This window comes from Nesoenas mayeri (genome assembly GCF_963082525.1).
Source record: "Nesoenas mayeri genome assembly, chromosome: 5".
In the NCBI taxonomy this organism is placed as follows: Eukaryota; Metazoa; Chordata; class Aves; order Columbiformes; family Columbidae; genus Nesoenas; species Nesoenas mayeri.
The window spans coordinates 29,964,967-29,982,638 of NC_137548.1; the positions used below are offsets into that span (position 1 = coordinate 29,964,967).

Sequence of the window (17,672 nt, forward strand, 5' to 3'; positions counted from 1 at the left end):
ACTATAAAGAATTCTAACATTTATTATCGCTAAAAATGAGTACGCATTCCTGTGACTGAATCAATGTACTTGTTAGCAGGCATGTTCAGTCACTGGAACAAAAGATTATTTTTTGCAGTGTTATAAAAATGTATCTGGTTAATCCAAGTTCCCGTTGTGAATTCTTTCAACATCAACTTAGAACTGATGATTAAAATTAATTACTTGTAGTCAGCAAGTAAAAGAAAACTGGATTTCTTAAGTTAGCCTTTTCATAGGGTACAAGGAAAGAAGCAAAACGCACAGCAAACTCACCTGTCACTGCCTCGTAGCATCTTGGGGTCAAAATACCGGTAATCATCTGTCTCCTATTAAGAAGTACATATTTATCTCAAAAGATCAGAATTTTGGCTTATGGATTTCTGCTTCTATCTACCACATTAGCATCATTCAAAGCAACATTTCCCATTTAGCAGTCACATCATTTAAAATTAATTGTGGTGTCCACTAATATTAGTAGCATTTGTACATAACTGAACCAGTGCAGAAGAAACAACCGTGAGGAGCTATGAGGGGTGCTATCGAGCTTTTTGCTTCTGGTTCATCTAAAATTGACTATTACACACTCTTCACAAAATACACAGGTTGCATAATAAATCCCAACAGAAAGGCAGCATGCAGAAACAAAAATTCAGGTGTTACCAGCTTAAGAGGAACATCACACAGTTAGTTATAAATGTTAAGATTTTCCAGATTACAGAGATCTGCCATGGATTTAATATTATAAACCAAACCACTTCTATGGCAATGAATGCTAAATACAAGACAGATCAAACTCTGCTACTGTTACAGAACTTACCCTTTTCATTTTATGATTTATGACTATTATTAAACTAAAATTAAGTTCATGAAGAAGAAATGAGTTCCACAAGAATTTGAAAAGCCTGACTGTCTAAACTATACGAAAAATTTCTTTCTTCACACAAAACACTGAGGCACTTCCAATATTTTTATTGGCAACAAGCAGGATTTTTGCCAATTATTACAGATGAAAAACAAAACTTCTTAGTAACTCCTTCTGACAACTACTTGGCTTTCTTCTCTTTCTATAGAACTACATTTTCATCCAGGTACTGTGAAGTTTAGTTTGTGGATAAACTGCATGCAGAACCACAGCAGATTTCATCTGGGTGCTTGCATACAAGATCTCTGTGTTTTGATGATTCTGTAGAGCAGAAGTAATTCTTTTTAGGTAGTAGACAGATTACCTGGGGAATTTATTAGAGCTCACAAAGCAAATACTACAAAATACTTAGTATATATGTGGTGGTTACACACAGAGAAAATAAATCTATTTGATATCAAAGACTTCCATGTAATTAGATAAAACAAGTCTCTTATCCTCAAGTTTGGCTTTCAATTAAAAAAAATAATGTAGATCTCATTTCACACTGAATCTCTGTAAAATGCTTTTATATGCTCCACCGGGAATTTCAACTGAATTTGTAAAGTCTGCCAGCATTCTTGATTTTGGCAGCCTCGTACAGAAAGTTGGTATTGCGACTGTGAAGCAATGAGAGCGCTGGGAATAGACAGATATTGCTACACTAAAACTGAAAGGTATTTGAGAAACCTTTAATTCTGACAAAGAGATGCAACTTCCCCACTTGTCAGAAAGAAATTACAGATTAATGCCAGAACTAACATTAGAGTTAAAAACCCCAATATTACAAACATGTTCTACTGAATGTATTATTGTCGTTGTTTCTTTCACTGTGGGCTTGTGTAAGCAGACATGTGAAAAGTGGTAAAGTAGTAGAAATGTGATAAACTAGTTCATTTTTTCTGTTGTTTAAATACAACATTCCTGCTGAAATCAGTTCTAAGGGTGCAGGGAAAGAAATCCTACTACATTTTATTTGCTTAAAGAAATAGCTAGTCTGCCAATAAAAACAACTGTATGGTGGTTTCCTTACATACAACTGAATTTGTGACTTCCCTAAGTTATTCAAGAATAAAATTCATACTTTTGAAATTGTAAACTTAATTTTCAAGATTTCAAATTAAAATGGAAAAAGACCCGTGGACATATCCTTGATTTTCAGCCTGTATTTGTTTTTGTGCAGGATCTAACATGACTAGTCAGACTAAGGAAATGCCTTTTTTGTAATTTGTCATTGTAATGCATGAAAGGCAATGTATGAAAGGTAATGTAGATCCTTAGCCTGAAAACCACCGTATTTACTGAAATGGACGATATTGACTAAAATATATTTCCACTCATATGTATCACAAATAAGATTTATCTACCCTTAAGTCAACACGAACACATAAACTGTAGTGACGGAGGCTAAACCCCTTTGGAACTTTGTCATAAAAATATTAGAGGTTTACTTATCAAAGATTGTCCTTACTCAAGAATCAAGCCACTTCTATAGGAAGTGGTGCTCAATTTCATATCTATGGGTTAAAATTTGTGTATACTTGACAACATTATCCTTTTGTGTTACGAAGATTTAAGGTTTTAATCAATTTCTATTTAGTGATACCAAAATGAAGCAACTATGCTATTAGATTTATGAAGAGAACACTTCTTTATGAAAACATAATGCCAAAATAAATTGCCTAAAAACAGGCTTCCACCAATAAATGTCACTATTAAAAAAAAAACAACCAAAACCAAACCAAACAAACAAGTAATGGATAACTTTATGGTCATTAACGAAAGTTTCTGAATAAATACTTCAAGAAAAAGTTTAACTATAGTTAAACAATCTAGAGAAATTTTAAAAATTACAGGACGGTATTACTGTCCATAAGAACTGTTCCATCTGTTCCTGCTTCTGAAGGACTTGGAAAATGCTGGTGGGGACTCACTTGTCCTTCCTGGTAGCCCTGCTTGTGAGACAAGCAGCAGCGGGCACAACCACATCTGGAATATTGTGTTCAGTTCTGGGCCCCTCAGTTCCAGAAGGACAGGGAACTGCTGGAGACAGTCCAGTGTAAGGCAACGAAGATGATTAAGGGAGTGGAGCATCTCCCTTATGAAGAAAGGCTGAGGGAGCTGGGTCTCTTTAGTTTGGAGAAGAGGAGACTGAGGAGTGACCTTATTAATGTTTATAAATATATAAAGGGTGAGTGCCATGAGGATGGAGCCAGGCTCTTCTCGGTGGCAAACAATGATAGGACAAGGGGTAATGGGATCAAGCTGGAACACAAGAGGTTCCACTTAAATTTGAGAAAAAACTTCTTCACAGTGAGGGTGACAGAGCACTGGAACAGGCTGCCCAGGGGAGTTGTGGAGTCTCATTCTCTGGAGACATTCAAAACCCACCTGGACATGTTCCTGTGCGACCTCACCTAGGTGTTCCTGCTCCAGCAGGGGGATTGGATTAGATGATCTTTTAGGTCCCTTCCAATCACAAACATACTGTGATACTGTGAACTAACACCCAAAGTGATTTACAGACAACTCTACAGAGTTTTGCACAGCATATCATTCTGAACAAATTTAAAATTTCATTTCAACTGACAATCGTATTTGCGAATGTTGGTGGTACAAGCTGTACTTTTCATATATTTACCTTCTTCTCGCAGTTTATATTTAGAAAATAATTTAAAGTATTTACATTCACTGTAATAATTGACTTCTCATTAATCTGTTCTAATTTGCATTATGACTTCTATTTGCGTGTACATTTCATAAACTGATCACGGTGGTCAGTACAGTTCAATGAAGTATAAAAAAGGTTTTTTCTTTGTTGTAAAAATAAAATAAATAGAATCTTAAACTTCCCCTCTCTCCACTCCCACCTTGTATTTTGCCTGCAGTGCAACAGTTTTCTATTCTGGGGAACAGAAAAGGATGTCAAATATCAGAAGATGAACAGAGGCCACAGTGGTGTATTTTATACATTGCTGTTTTCCAGATACAATTTCACTTCTGTTGATGGTACAGCAAATCTAAACCTACTCCACAATGACTCTCTGGCTTAATTGTTAGCTGGAACTTACTCAAAAAGTCACTGTCAATTTTCCTACAGGTTTTTGGAGAATCATTCTTTAGGCTTGCCTGGACTCCCTATGACTTGAAAAGCAGGATTCCCTGTTTTGGGCCACGAATTCCAGTCTCTAACCTGGCAGTGAAACGCGAAGCCTCGATCTGACAGACTGGCTCAATCTCTGCATTTTCAAGTGAGAAGATCAATGTTTTCTCTAAATCATCAAAGTGATTGTGGCAGTTTTCTGCTAAGTGAAATGTGACAGTATCTAATCAGAAAAAAAGCCCCATACGACTTGTAAACTTTTCCAAGTAAATTCCTGAACTTGTAGCCTGAGGGAACTAGTGTTTATTTTTTAAAAAATTGTTTCATTTTTGACCTAAATGTAAGTTATCAGTAGTTTTTAATTCCAGCGTTCTGCCTTAAGTATTCTGGGTGACCTCTACTGGTTGACTAGACAAAATTAGCCCTGTACAGCTTTTCCAAGTCTGGAAAATAGGGACAGCAATCCACCGCCACTGAAAGTAGAGTCCATTTCTTTGTTTGTTAAGAGAAAGCAATGTTTTTGCTAACCATCATGACATATATTAGCTACGAAGTACAGTTTAAGAAAAGACAAGATTACTTGCACGTTGATAATTTTCATATTTAACCATTATTTGTCTCTCTTTACATATAGTGAACACCTGAAGGTGAAAGTGGAGTAAGAAGAACATTTTGAATCTACTAACCAGTGTGAGATATTAGAATTGTATCTCTGTCTGAAGCTGATGCCATTAAAACGGGAAGAATGATACGATGTGGCAAACACATTAAAGCTTGCTAAATTACTTCTAATTTTTTTCAGAACAAGTTTGTGCAAAGGACAGTTTTACGTAAGAGTTCTGAAAGAATGAAATACATAGCAAGGATAAAAAGCCTGCTTTGACTATACACTATGTGTAAAAGACTTAGGGCTATTTTTAGCTGCAAGTCTAGCAAACGTCTTGACTATCTAGCCAACATTTAAGTGTGTCAAAAGTTTGTAACTTATGTAAGTCTGAATAAATGTTGACAGAAACAAGGGGAAGAGAGGACTTCTCTGACACAAAACCAAGTCTGCTTGCAAACTGAAAGACTGCAGGAGTACGAAAATATTTTTCCCTAAACAACAAAGCCTTAAAGATGAAGGAAACAAAATTTTCTCTTACATACCCTCTTTGGAACTACTTTACTTCTGAAATTGCGCTCTTATTAAAAAGAAAAAAAGTCACCTTAATGCAAAGAAAATTTCAGCCCACAGTCTAAATTTAAATTTAGGGGCAACAGCAACTCAGTACTGCACAAGGTTTACAGAAACTTAGAATAAGGAAAACCTCAAAAACACCGGTTCCAATGAGACACAATAAACTGTCATTGTTAAGAAGCTACTTTTATGCAAAAAAATCTTATGAAATAGTTACGAAAATGTTTCTGTTCTTGAGATACTTCGTGATTAGCTGTAACTGCATTATCATGAAAAAACCAGCCATGACATATCGCATATCACAGCCTCAAGACTTCATTTGTTCTACCTCTTTCCACATGAAGGCACTTATACTCACAGGGTTTGACTTCATCTCCATGAGGTTGTCCAAAATACGTGTGACTGGTAAATTCTGTAAAACGTAACACGAAATTAATGGAATGCTGAAATGCTTACTAGGAATTATTCACAGGTATACATTAACTACGAAATAGTTTACATTTGCAATACTAAACAGTAACTTTTTTCAAAGGTTGAGCATTTTTACCATAAGCTAAATCAGCTTTCTGTACAGAAAATGCCACTGTCTGAGAAGCAACTAGCTAGGGGATGAACAGAAAGTGTAAAAAAAAGTGCGAAAATGGAATCAAGAGTTGTATTTAGGTGTTACCAATATATGCAGATATGTGATGATATTTGAGTTCTTATTAAAAAAATACTGCACAATTTAACAAAAGAATTTTAATGCTAAAGATGAGAATGTAATGTGATTGTAAAAAAGAACTACTGCTGTGAAAGAAATGGGTAAAAAAAGCAATCCTGGGCAAAAATGTTTCATTGAACTGGAAAGGAATAAACTGAGGTGAGATTCGAGATGACTTGTCATTATTTAAGATGGAAAATGTCAGCTTGGACAAAAGATATGAAGTAACAAACAGTCAAATCACTTTAGTTACAATAAACTGAGGGACAGGTTACATAGCAACGGCACTGGAAATGTGTCTTGTTGACAGAATATATCAAAAAAGGACATTCCAAAGGATGTTCTACAAATAACACTGAAAAACAACTAGTAAAAACCCAGTGTAAATCCCTGAACGATTAAACAAGAAATAAAAAGTTAACTTTTACAGAAACACCACAGATATACAACAACTTAAAACTATGAGGAAGAAGAGTATTTTATCTGGCTACCCCAAAACAGCTGGAAAAAGAATTAAAAGTCACAAAAAAAAAAAGTCCTGAAAATATCAGCACTGTGGCTTCTTACTCAGAACTCAAAACAAAGCAAGTCATTTTGTCAAGAATAATACCGATTTTTTAAAGCTACACATGTTAAAAGAAATGTTTAACACAAGAAGAACAGGAATATAATTTTTATCTGCTGTTACAAGTAATAGTTTACATGAAGATCTCTATAAAATACGCATACAAAACATAGAGGCAAGCTGCATAGTAAAAGGTTTCCTCAACTAAATTTCATGACATATTGCTGTTTTGTAACCGTGCAATGTAACTTATCATATCTAGTCATAGTGAAATTCACACAAAAACAATTTTTAATTATTTTTTTAATGTGACAGCTGATATATGTCATACATAAACTAGGTGTATAACAGGATGACTAAAACAAACAACAGTTACAGATTAATTATGTCAAAAAGATGCATATTTAATTAGAGATGAGATTTAATTTTATTTAGTTTTGATGTGCTGCATTTCTAAAATAAATTCTGTTTTTTACAGAAAGAATTATACTGCGGCGAACAATCTTTTTCTTAGAAATCTTGATGTCAAAATATTACAGAATTAAGATTTTAAACTGTAAATATTTATTGCCATCTGACAAAAGCGCACACTGGATAAATTACTGTGTCCTCTACAGGGAAGCAAGTTTCTAGGAACCACAATTCAAAATTTCAGCTACCACAAGTTACGCAACCAGTGTCTTTTTCTTTGTTGTCTGTTTTCTTTTCAGGTGTGTACATTGAAATTTGTATGCAAGTCATGTCAGAAATATTTTCTAAAGTTAAGTGAATATTTGAAGGTAGCCATGTCATTATAAACACACTTCGATTTTCAAGCACATTTCAAGATTATGGTTGCTGTACATTAGTTATGTGGGAAAACCAGAAATGCTTGAATTTTAATTGAACAGAGAATGAACACACTCAGCCTTTCAGTCACTCTGGAATAGATGCATTTAATACATGCTGTTCTAAATAAAGACATGGAGGGGTGTTCTTGGTGTTTATGAAGGTCTAGTCAATTTTGAGTATTCCACAGCTGCTCTTTTTATAATGCTAAAATCAGTCCTAATCACACATACTGGAATCTAATTCCTCACAAACAGAGACATTCAAAGAAAATTTGAACATTATTAATTACTTATCTAAAAACTGGAAGCTACAAAGTGATTGAGCTATCCATCAGCAGAGGTTGATGTTTGGTTTTTTTTTACAGTACAATTAATTTTATTAATATAACAGAGGTACTGAAAGTTGTTTTTCTGAATCTTCACAATCCTCATGTGACAGACTTTTTAAAAAATTGGTTTTTAAACTTACTTGTTGCTTCAGTACCAAGTTCTTCACTCCTTCCATTACATACTGTGATCCTGTATTCATAACACGTGAAAACAGACTGAAAACCAAAAAAATGTGATGTGTAAGACCTTATTTTTTTCATTTGCATTCTAAAGCGTTATGTTGACATCCAATTCCCACTAAAGTTGATAGAACTTAAGCAGCAAATCATTCAACTTGTCATGAAACATATTCTTCAAACCACATGGCAACCAAGTGCAGGGGAAGCTACCTATAATGCAGCAGTTAGATATTCACCTATCAATAGGAGTCCTGAGTTCTAGTCTTTAATCCACTGAACTGTTTATTTTTGCAATTTCAGTAATGTGAAGATTTGAGTGCTCCTTTTAAGTGGGTGTCCTAAGCACCAGAGTTAACAAAGATGCTCAGTGTCTACACCCAACTAAACAGCAATTTTTCCACAAGAAACAGCACTGGAATTCTCTCTAACCACACTGCACCACAGTTTCCTTATGACAGCGAGAGTGCATTCCTGTAAGTGAAGTTGGTAATGAGGATTCAAATCCTTTCAAGCATGAAAAGATCCAAAAGTCCCATAACCTGTATGGGATATATGTACGCTTAGCTCAGTCATTATCTTTTCATGTCCTGAAATAAATAACTGCACCTTTCAATAAGCAGACAGACATCCAGTCTAGGCATGCTAATGAAAGAGCAGCACGTTCTTGCATCCCTGACAGTCTCCAAGCCCTGGCAGGAATCAGTGTTGAATACACAGGGCTGTTCTCATCTTCTTCCATTGATTAAATAAGGCTCAAAATGATGGCTGTCATATATGCGTCTCCTGCTGCCAAATTCTCCTATCTGCAGGTGCAGATGTCACTATATTAAGTTACTTTATGTATTTAGTCACAGATCATTTTATTTTCGTGTGTGTAAGTCCTATGCACTGTTAAGGGGAGATGAGTGCTTGGAATTGTCTGTAACTTGAAGCTTTTTACAAACAGGGAAATGTTTTAGTCTAGGCCTCGTACAGCACTAATCACACTTTCAGTGCTACTAAAATAAGCTAAAAGAACCCAAAGAGTTAGAGAAAATTAACCAAAGCATACCCCAAAGGTTTAGGCGTAGTGTTTCCATAGCTGGTTGGAGCCGAAGCCATCTTAGTGAAAGCCCTGTGAAAGCAGGGACAGAAACCAAATGTTCATGTCATGGCACACACTGCTATAGAATGTTTCACTCTGGTCATTTGAAAGTAAAGAACTTCTGCTTCTCAAACTCTCAGGAAGTAACTATGTATTACATACATCCCTCTTGTCTAGGAATACAATAGTTTAGGAACTGAAAGGAATTACATTTTATACTTAAAAGACAAAGTCTTATTTTGATACAATGCAAAACTGGAGTAAATGACAAGCAGCGTGGTCCTTTGGTATGAACCAAAAACACTTGGGAATCTGAACGTGCACAACTTTTATTTAATTCAGTACGTTGTTTCTGTCTCAGATCATTAAATACATTACTATGTGTCATGTTCAATAGTGTTCTAAACTGGAGTTTAGTTTGAAAATAAGATTTGCATGTATTACCATAACAAATGATAGCAAAAAATTATTGCAGAATGAACGTTTAAGTATGATTTATGATGTATAAGAAATAATACATAATTCTTTGACAACAAGGCTGAGTTCTGTAAAATTACCCAGTTACACCCTCACGTAGGAGAGAAATTACTTACTTCCACTGTTTTATGTAGTTCAAAGGAGCAAGATTACAACCTGCATCCATCAACGCTTTTTTATACTGCTCCAAATCAATCTGAAATTATGAAGCAGAGAATTGCAACAGGTTGAAACTACTCTTAACTCTCTTTATGTGGAAAGTCAGATATCCTTATCTAAATATTAAATAAGCAGTGTAAAGTGATAGCATTAACCAAAGTCTAAAAGTAACTATGAGTCTTAATCCCATCTCCTACCAAGTATGAAAATATAATTTAAAATGATTGGGTTTTTTTAAACTTAACAATATTCATGAAATAAAATTCTGTGCACTTTCAGATATGGGAACAGTCTTTTATATTAGCATCTTTTAAAAGCCTGACAGAATACTGGTTTCCGTAAAATGTCACAACAGCAGATAATAAAAATTAAGAAGAGTTAATATACATCTGCAAGAATACTTTCTCTTTGCCTAACCCAACATATTTCTTCTACCACACAGTATTTCTACAATAAAAATCATCGTAAGTTCAAAAGAAATACTAAGAAATTGTTTCCTGAATTATTCAGACATTGACACAAGAAGCATTTCAACTTTATTCATCTACTAGTCAACTGATCAAATTATTCTTGAATATACAAGGATGGAATGAAAAGAGTCACCTTAACGTCTTGGTTTATCTACTTCTTTTGAGCAGTGGAGCAGAATAATAGAAAGCATGCCAAGATGTGTCTTGCAGTAACTCTGAACTAAGTATTTCAAAAGATAATCTTCATTCTTACTACTCATTCGTATTCTTTCATATCCTTTGAAATGATGGCTGAGCTTTGTGAGCAGATTCTCTGATAATACTACACAATTTATTTAAAGGTTTAGTATTTCTTGGGCATTTCATACTTCACAGAAAATCAGAACTATCTATTTGGTGCCGAAATGATACAGAAAAATCCTGTGTGGTACAATTTCGTGCTGGAAGCTATAAAGAACATACATACCTCTGAAGGTGCCTGAGCTGAGCTTATGTAATAGATAAGAAATAATCGCATTTTGTCTTCTGGAGTTCCCGCTGCAGTAGAAAACAAAAATAATTTCAGTTGTAACTATGCTGCTATGTTAATTGCTCTTCAGTAATTATATATATATATCTACACATTCAGACCTCCAATAATGACATTAATACTTATCTATTATACACACATGGTCTCGTTCAGTGTATAAAATGGTAGAAAGACATCTAGAAATTTTATTAAAAGTTGGGTTAGACTGGCTCACTGTTTCTGAAAGTTTACTTACATTTCTCCCCCTTTGCTTGTAGCTAATAGTATTCTTCAAATAACATACTAAATCAGTTATGTAGTGGCATGATGTCTTATTTTATGTGGGGGCTGCAAGCATTATCAGGGAAGAGATCAATGAAAGAGGGACTAAAGAAAAATCATAAAAATAAAACCCACAGCATACTACTTTTTAGCTCTACAATTTGTTTATGCAGCTCTATGGTTTACTGTACTGAAAAATTTGAGGGCTGCAAAGGCACTTATACAAACTTCTGGTCAGGAAAAAAAATCCTGACCTTCCAACTTGCCTTCAGGAAGGATTTCACCTCCTTTTGTCACAGCACTCACTGGAGAAGAACACTGCTAAAAATTCTTGGGAAGCATTATCAATAGCAATCAAAATTCACCTCTGCCAGATGAAAAGGGTGGAAGGCCATCCCTGTATTACTCAGACCATAACCTACTACAGCAAATTTTGAACACCATCAACTTTTTTCTAGAAGAAAATCACTATTAGTACAGACCATAGTTTCATACAAAGATTTCAGAAGTACAATTTCTGAAAATAAATGCTTCAAATTTGTAATCCAATGCTTAATTTAAAAAGCTGGATAGCTTCAGACACAGTACAATATCTTATTAAAATGTACTTTGTACTTGTAAGAAAAACAATTTTATTTTTATTTTTATCTTTTTTTTCCAGTTTTTGTTTTGTTTTGTGTTTTCCTCCCCCCTCTATGGAATGTGGATCACGTCAGCAGGGGATCGTTTAATCTAATCTGCAACTTTTGTTTATATGTGAGCATATATTTAGTTTGGCAGAAGTTAAGAGTAAGAGCTGTCATAATGAACATTTATGACTTGGTACAATTTATTCTGGGAAAGAAGTTTTATTAACCTTTACCAAATACCAGTAAGCCAGAAGATCCAAGAACTGAAGAAACCTTGTATTATCTAAACCAAAAGCCAACTTTCAAGGTAGACATCCACTTGGAGTTCACTTGCGTAAAAAAAGCCCTTGAACATTCTACATATACAGGGTAACTGACTTTGGTTTCTGCCACGGACTTGGAAACTTTGTTTCTAGCTTGTTCCAGTACTTTGCTGATCACTAAGTTTCAGTTTCAACTGGAATCCCCTGGCACTCAGCAGCATTTCCTTCACTGGGTCTATGCACCATATCTTCGAAACTCCTCGAAAGTTTCTGCTCGCAAGAGTGTGATAATTTGTCTTACTAAAAGATAATAAACTTTAAAAAACATCTGTGATTGTATTGTGCACACTTCACTAAATCTTAGGAAAAATCACTTTGTTTGGCAAAAGTACTTCGACATACTACTGATGTAAATCATAGCTGTGAGAAACAGCAATAAGACCTGGGTCAGTTGCCTGTAAAATGTTCACTATATTCTTCTAGGCTATGGTCCATGACAGCATAGAGAGGGGGAGTGCTAAATTTTCTGAAGAAAACTTAACTCGGTAAACCTAGAACAGAACAATTTTATTTTCCACTCAAATCCCAGCCTGCAGCCTTTAGGGCTACTGACTAACTACTAGAGCAAAGCAAAACCAGTAGCTCCCATTTTATCACTCCAGGGTGTAACAACATCCACCGCCCTGGAGGCAGCTGACAGCCCTGAGCGGCAGATCAGCACAACACAGTGAGAAACGGGAGGCTGAAGCCTGAAGCTGTTTGGTGGTCAAGTCTGAGCGCCTTTGTGAAGAGCTCTGCAGGTGTCATCGTCCATGGGGCAAGCATCCCCACAGATCATGCAAACATGTGGCTCACCATGGAAAGCACTGGAAGACTAGATGCACCATTCCTTCAAAATACTTTCTGCTGGTATTTCTCAGTGAATCGTGTGATAGGAAGCTGGCCAGTTTCACAAGATGGCGTGCCCGGAAATAATAACCGTGATTTAACTTAAATCCTTTTGCTATATAAACTTATTGTAAACCTAGGGATCGCATATGAAATGCCAATGTGCTGCTGTGAACACCTGAACACTTAGGTTATGAAGGAAAACTCCAGCTTGGAAATCTAATCTTTCTCCTGCATAAAAACCAGGAACTTAACAGGCAGGACTATTGGTATGATACATCATCGGGCTTGGAAAACAATTTGCTTTATACTGCAATCTTAAAACACATAAAAAAATGTGGATTCAGCTAAAAAGTAATTGGTCCAGTAGGAAATACTAGTAAGCGTAATAATTTCTGGTTTTATAACTAAGTTCACGTGAGCATAAAAGCTGAACTCAAAATAGTACATGAACAGTTAATTCTGAACATGGAAAAGGACAAGTTTGCATTGATCCTTAATGACAATACAGGTTATATGTATATTTATTAGCTTCATATTAGCAATGACTGTCTCTACTGAATTACAATAGATTGATGCCTGGCATTAGATTTTCTGAAAGTCTGTTAGTTTCTAGACTTGATCCAATATGAGATCTGTAAAATTTTAGCTCAGACTTCTACCAATACTGCCTTTTGATTCTATAGTACAGACACTAATAAAAGATTCTTCTAAACGGTCAGCAGGATTTATATATACTCTTTGTATAAATATGAATCATTATACAAACTCCAAGCAGACATTATGTCCAGTGTGTAGCTACAAGACTATGCACATAAGCATGCAGTAACAAAACATTTTCTTTAAGAGAATACTGGGAAAAGAGCAGGAACCCTGGGTCTCTGCAATGCTCGAGGTTTGCCAATATACTTGCCAATATGCAGAAAGGCCAGTGGTCGTAAGTTTTACAATCTTGCTCTGTGGGTTATTTTGTTCCAGCCAACTGGTATCAGATGATATTGAAATCTGTCAGGGGGCTGTGACGTACCTCAGGTTGTGAGAGGTTGAAATGAGAGGAGATGCTGTGAAAAGCTGAGAACCCATTCTGCTCTCAAGCTTCTACAGAAAGACCCCTAGTGACTCCTGCTAATAAAGAACCTGAGTGTCACCCAGCGTGTAAAGCTTTGTTATGTATGAACCGCATATGAAATAGAGGCTGGGATGCATTGCTCTTGGCAGATGAAAATGGACATGCCACAGTTGAGTCAAGGAGTGCAGAACTTGAGGCGACTCAGTGAACTGGCCAATTTACCTCTCATTTCCCTTCTCTCCACCTTCTCCCATCCCTCTTTCTTCACACAAGCAAGAAGTACCCACATTACAACTCCATGATCTAATGAAATTCTACGAAATGCCCTCTTCCATTCTGTTTATGAGGTATGTAGGTGTTATAAAACATGCAAGAGGATTTTAAAGCAGCAGTATTGTTCAGACCACACAATTCCAAGCTATACTAATAAACACTAGAGAAGCACAGAAGTGAAAATATTTTGACATTCAGAATCAAGTAGTTCAGAAAGCATTTTAGTGGAGCTGCAAAAGTTGCCAATATTTTTGATATTACTCAACCAAAATACTAAACTCCCTAAACTGCTACTAAAAATCAAGAAAAAGCTGTTTTCTTCACCAGTCTTGCACAGCTTACACATAAGCTCTTTACCAAACCCTAAGTCCCAGCAGGTACAGATTTCTTGTACATCTTAACAAGTTTTATGCCAAGTTCAGATTTAAAGTACTCACCATCTGGGTCAGAAATCATGTCCAGAAGAGATTTATCCAGAGTGGATTTGCTCATTATTTTTTCCTCGTATTCAAAATACACATCCAGCTTTCGACTCTGTTTAAGAGTAACTGTTATGGTTAACATCGTAACTCTGTGAAAGAATATTTATTTCCTCTTTAAAACCCTACATAGTTTTTGTTAGCAGGATTGTTTTTAAAAATTTATTTTAAAATAAATTACCAGTAAAAGTAACTAATGCTTGCACAATAATGTGCTTTTACTGACTCTAAGAAGATTGACACTTATATAAATCTCATATTAAAAGTAAAAAACAAGTTAAGCAAGGAATGTCTGACATGCAAATACTAAACTGGCAGAGCAGCTTTGTTTTCAACTATGGTTCTGCCATAGCTGAAAACTACATGCTGTCATATGTAGTGTTATGCTGGAAAAAAATTATATTCTAGTGAATATTATATCAAATTTATGTTGAAACTCAAGTCCCTCAGTCAACAAGGCAGTTACTCAACCAAGATGAACGTTTGAAACTCCTGAATATGTTAAGGCATCATCACAGAGGAAAGCTGGCAACTGCCAACTTGGACTGGTACTGACATAACCACCTCAGATCAAAGGCTTGCAATAATTCATACACACCAAAGATGAAGGACTTAATAATTAGATTATCTTGCTAATACCAGAAAAGGAGTCTCTCATTATACAGTGACATAGGCAGATTAAATTGTGAAAAATCCTTTTTTTCAGGAGGATGGCACAGGGACTGCATAAAATTAACAAGGCAACAGCTTTATGGAAGCCACGGCATGGCCATGCAACTAGTGACCACACTGCAATACATCTGCACAAATCGCCAAGCTTTGCACTTTTTGACCATTGTATCATGAACGTACAATGTAAACATAGCAAAATGCATTCTAAAACTTATTTTCAAAACTTCCATGACATCACAGATCACTATGAGCGCTTGAACATTAAACTGTAGCATCACAACAAATGTTATACATACGCTGCTTACAAAACCTTAATATCCCATAACTAAGTAAATCTTGGTGTCTGGACACGTTCAGCCACACATTGGCTCAAAGAGGAGATGGGCAGAATGGATCTCATTGCCTTGGAAGTGTTTTGACTCCATAACATACCCATTGGGAGACCAAAATTATATTGCCAGAGTGAGGCAAGAGTCACTGGAGCTTTCCTTGGGTTAAGAGATTCAGGAAATTTTCACTGATAACATATAACTGTTATGGTACTGTCTAAGCCAGGGCACTGGTTGTTGTAATGACAGCAACAGAAAGACTTCACAAGACTGGTTTTCAATTGTTTTTGAATTCTACTAAAATTGTTCCTGAGGTCACAAATAAGGAAATGGGATCTTTAAAAATCATTATTTCACACCCCTCCCCCCCCAAAAAAAAAGGAAAAAACCCATACTTCTCTAGCTAAGGATTTTAGGATATCTCACCTTCTGAGTATTTTAAGTTCATAAAAAAAGAGTTGGAAATGAGAATACAAAAAAAAAGAAGAGGTAAGTCACAATAATATTTTAATACTGAAAGCCTTTGACAATCAGCTAATGATACAGGTAGCTATATAACACTTCTATCACTCACTATCTACTGGACTCATTGAGAAGAGCAGTTACTTGCAGAACAATAACTTAATCTAAAACCTTTGTGGAAGCTTGTAATTAAAGTAAATTACCATGAAGAGTCCTCAAAAAAGGATCACTTGCTACTTCTAGGGCCAGAAGGGCGTCTTCTGTTTGTCATAGTGACTATAACTACATTTAATGTGTACGAAGTGACAAAAAAGCTAGATTTTGTTTCAAGCTACATTTACCTTGAGCTCATGTTAGAAGAGCAGTCACAGACAAATTTTGGTAGTTATGCTACTGTAAAACCTGTATTTAGGCCAAATTACAGTGATTACGAGTGGTTATGTTACACTAAAGTCCAAATAGAACTGAACTACCAGCCTTTTTGCAAGTCCTTATTTCAGACGCAATTTGGCATTTGGCACGTCAGACACGTTCTGTGACTTCAGTTCTACAGCATCTTGGAGACTGTCAGCTTTATAGTTTCCTTAACTCTCTCTAGTGAGATAAAATAATTGCAAAGAAATCACTATGATTTTTACAGTTTTTCCATTAAATTCACTTGCTTTTTGTGTTTTAACTACATTTGTATCTCCTTACAGGGAGCTAGATTCAATGTTTTTAAGTTTAAAATATTTTTCCCAGACAAAAGGGCAAAATCCAACAAACAAAGGATTGTCTTGAAATGTGGAAATTTAATCTTATTAAGATAAATATATTATTGTTGAAGTTGGCAATGCCCTTATTATCTTAGCTGGTGACCTGTTCAAAACATATTTATTCAGATGGCATGTAAAAATGTACAACATAAAACAACCCCTACTAATTCTCTATATTCGTTTACATATCAACTTTTAAATGAAATTATGTAATTTAAACATTAAATACTTTAAAATGTAAGAATAAATTTACAGTTGTTAACTTACCTGAGGCATAAACTAGGTAAAATTCTTCTCAATCATGTGCAACCTTATGACTGACCAAGATTGCTGGACAAAACAGACTAACTGCAGCAAAGAAACCTCAATGGTTGTATATATTTGCTACACTTTGAACCTAAACTGAAACATAAGTGCTACATTTACACTCACTCTCTTCAAAAGTGTTGGAAAATTACTTTTGAAGTGTGAACTTAGTACTCTTCAGGGAAAACAAACAAACTCACTCAAAGTCCTAAATCTCCAGCTCCTTAATTTCTATCCACAATAGGGACATCAGAGGTAAGGAGCAACATAAAATTTTTGAGACTCTCTTCCTGATGTGACGAAAGCACGAACTAAAGAGATGGATCAGTATGGTGAGTTTATTCAGCTGCTTCTTCACTAGGTAACTAACAAAGGTTACTGTCAAAGATACTAACTAGGGCAATATTTTTCTTATACCGGTTCACCAGGAATTAAATGGTCACCTCAACAAATATATGGATTACAGAATAGCCCTAAACACTACTGGTTACCTTTTGACAGATTTCCCAGATATGCCACATCAGTGAGACAGTTACTTCCCGAAAAGCCAATTTGTCTAAGACGTGTTGATAAGAAGCAGATGTCCCATTTAATTTAATTAAGTACAGTTTTGCTCACTCAACGGCAAACTCAGACACGCCAAAAGGAAAAGCTGGGGAATAGGAGCTAAACAATCCTGTAGATTAAATAGAGAGACAGCAAAGAAGAGGTTCTCATAGGTGCCAAACTGGCAAGCAGGGTGAAGAAAAATAATA

At 35.5% G+C, this 17,672-nt stretch overlaps 1 protein-coding gene across 3 annotated transcripts in view; it reads right to left on the reverse strand.

Annotated features, from left to right (window-relative positions):
• The window catches only part of SCFD1 (sec1 family domain containing 1), a 51,859-nt gene that overhangs the window by 10,763 nt on the left and 23,424 nt on the right, over window positions 1–17,672 (reverse strand). For all 3 annotated transcript variants that reach the window (XR_013922207.1, XM_080345727.1, XM_080345728.1), the window contains 7 exons: window positions 14,352–14,448; window positions 10,469–10,539; window positions 9,490–9,569; window positions 8,864–8,926; window positions 7,773–7,848; window positions 5,564–5,617; window positions 295–347 (listed from right to left, as the gene is read on the reverse strand). Coding sequence is in view for 2 of the 3 variants with exons in the window: in XM_080345727.1 (XP_080201853.1) it covers window positions 295–347; window positions 5,564–5,617; window positions 7,773–7,848; window positions 8,864–8,926; window positions 9,490–9,569; window positions 10,469–10,539; window positions 14,352–14,448 (494 nt within the window). In the remaining variant the exon portion in view is untranslated. The remainder of the gene's footprint in view (window positions 1–294; window positions 348–5,563; window positions 5,618–7,772; window positions 7,849–8,863; window positions 8,927–9,489; window positions 9,570–10,468; window positions 10,540–14,351; window positions 14,449–17,672) is intronic.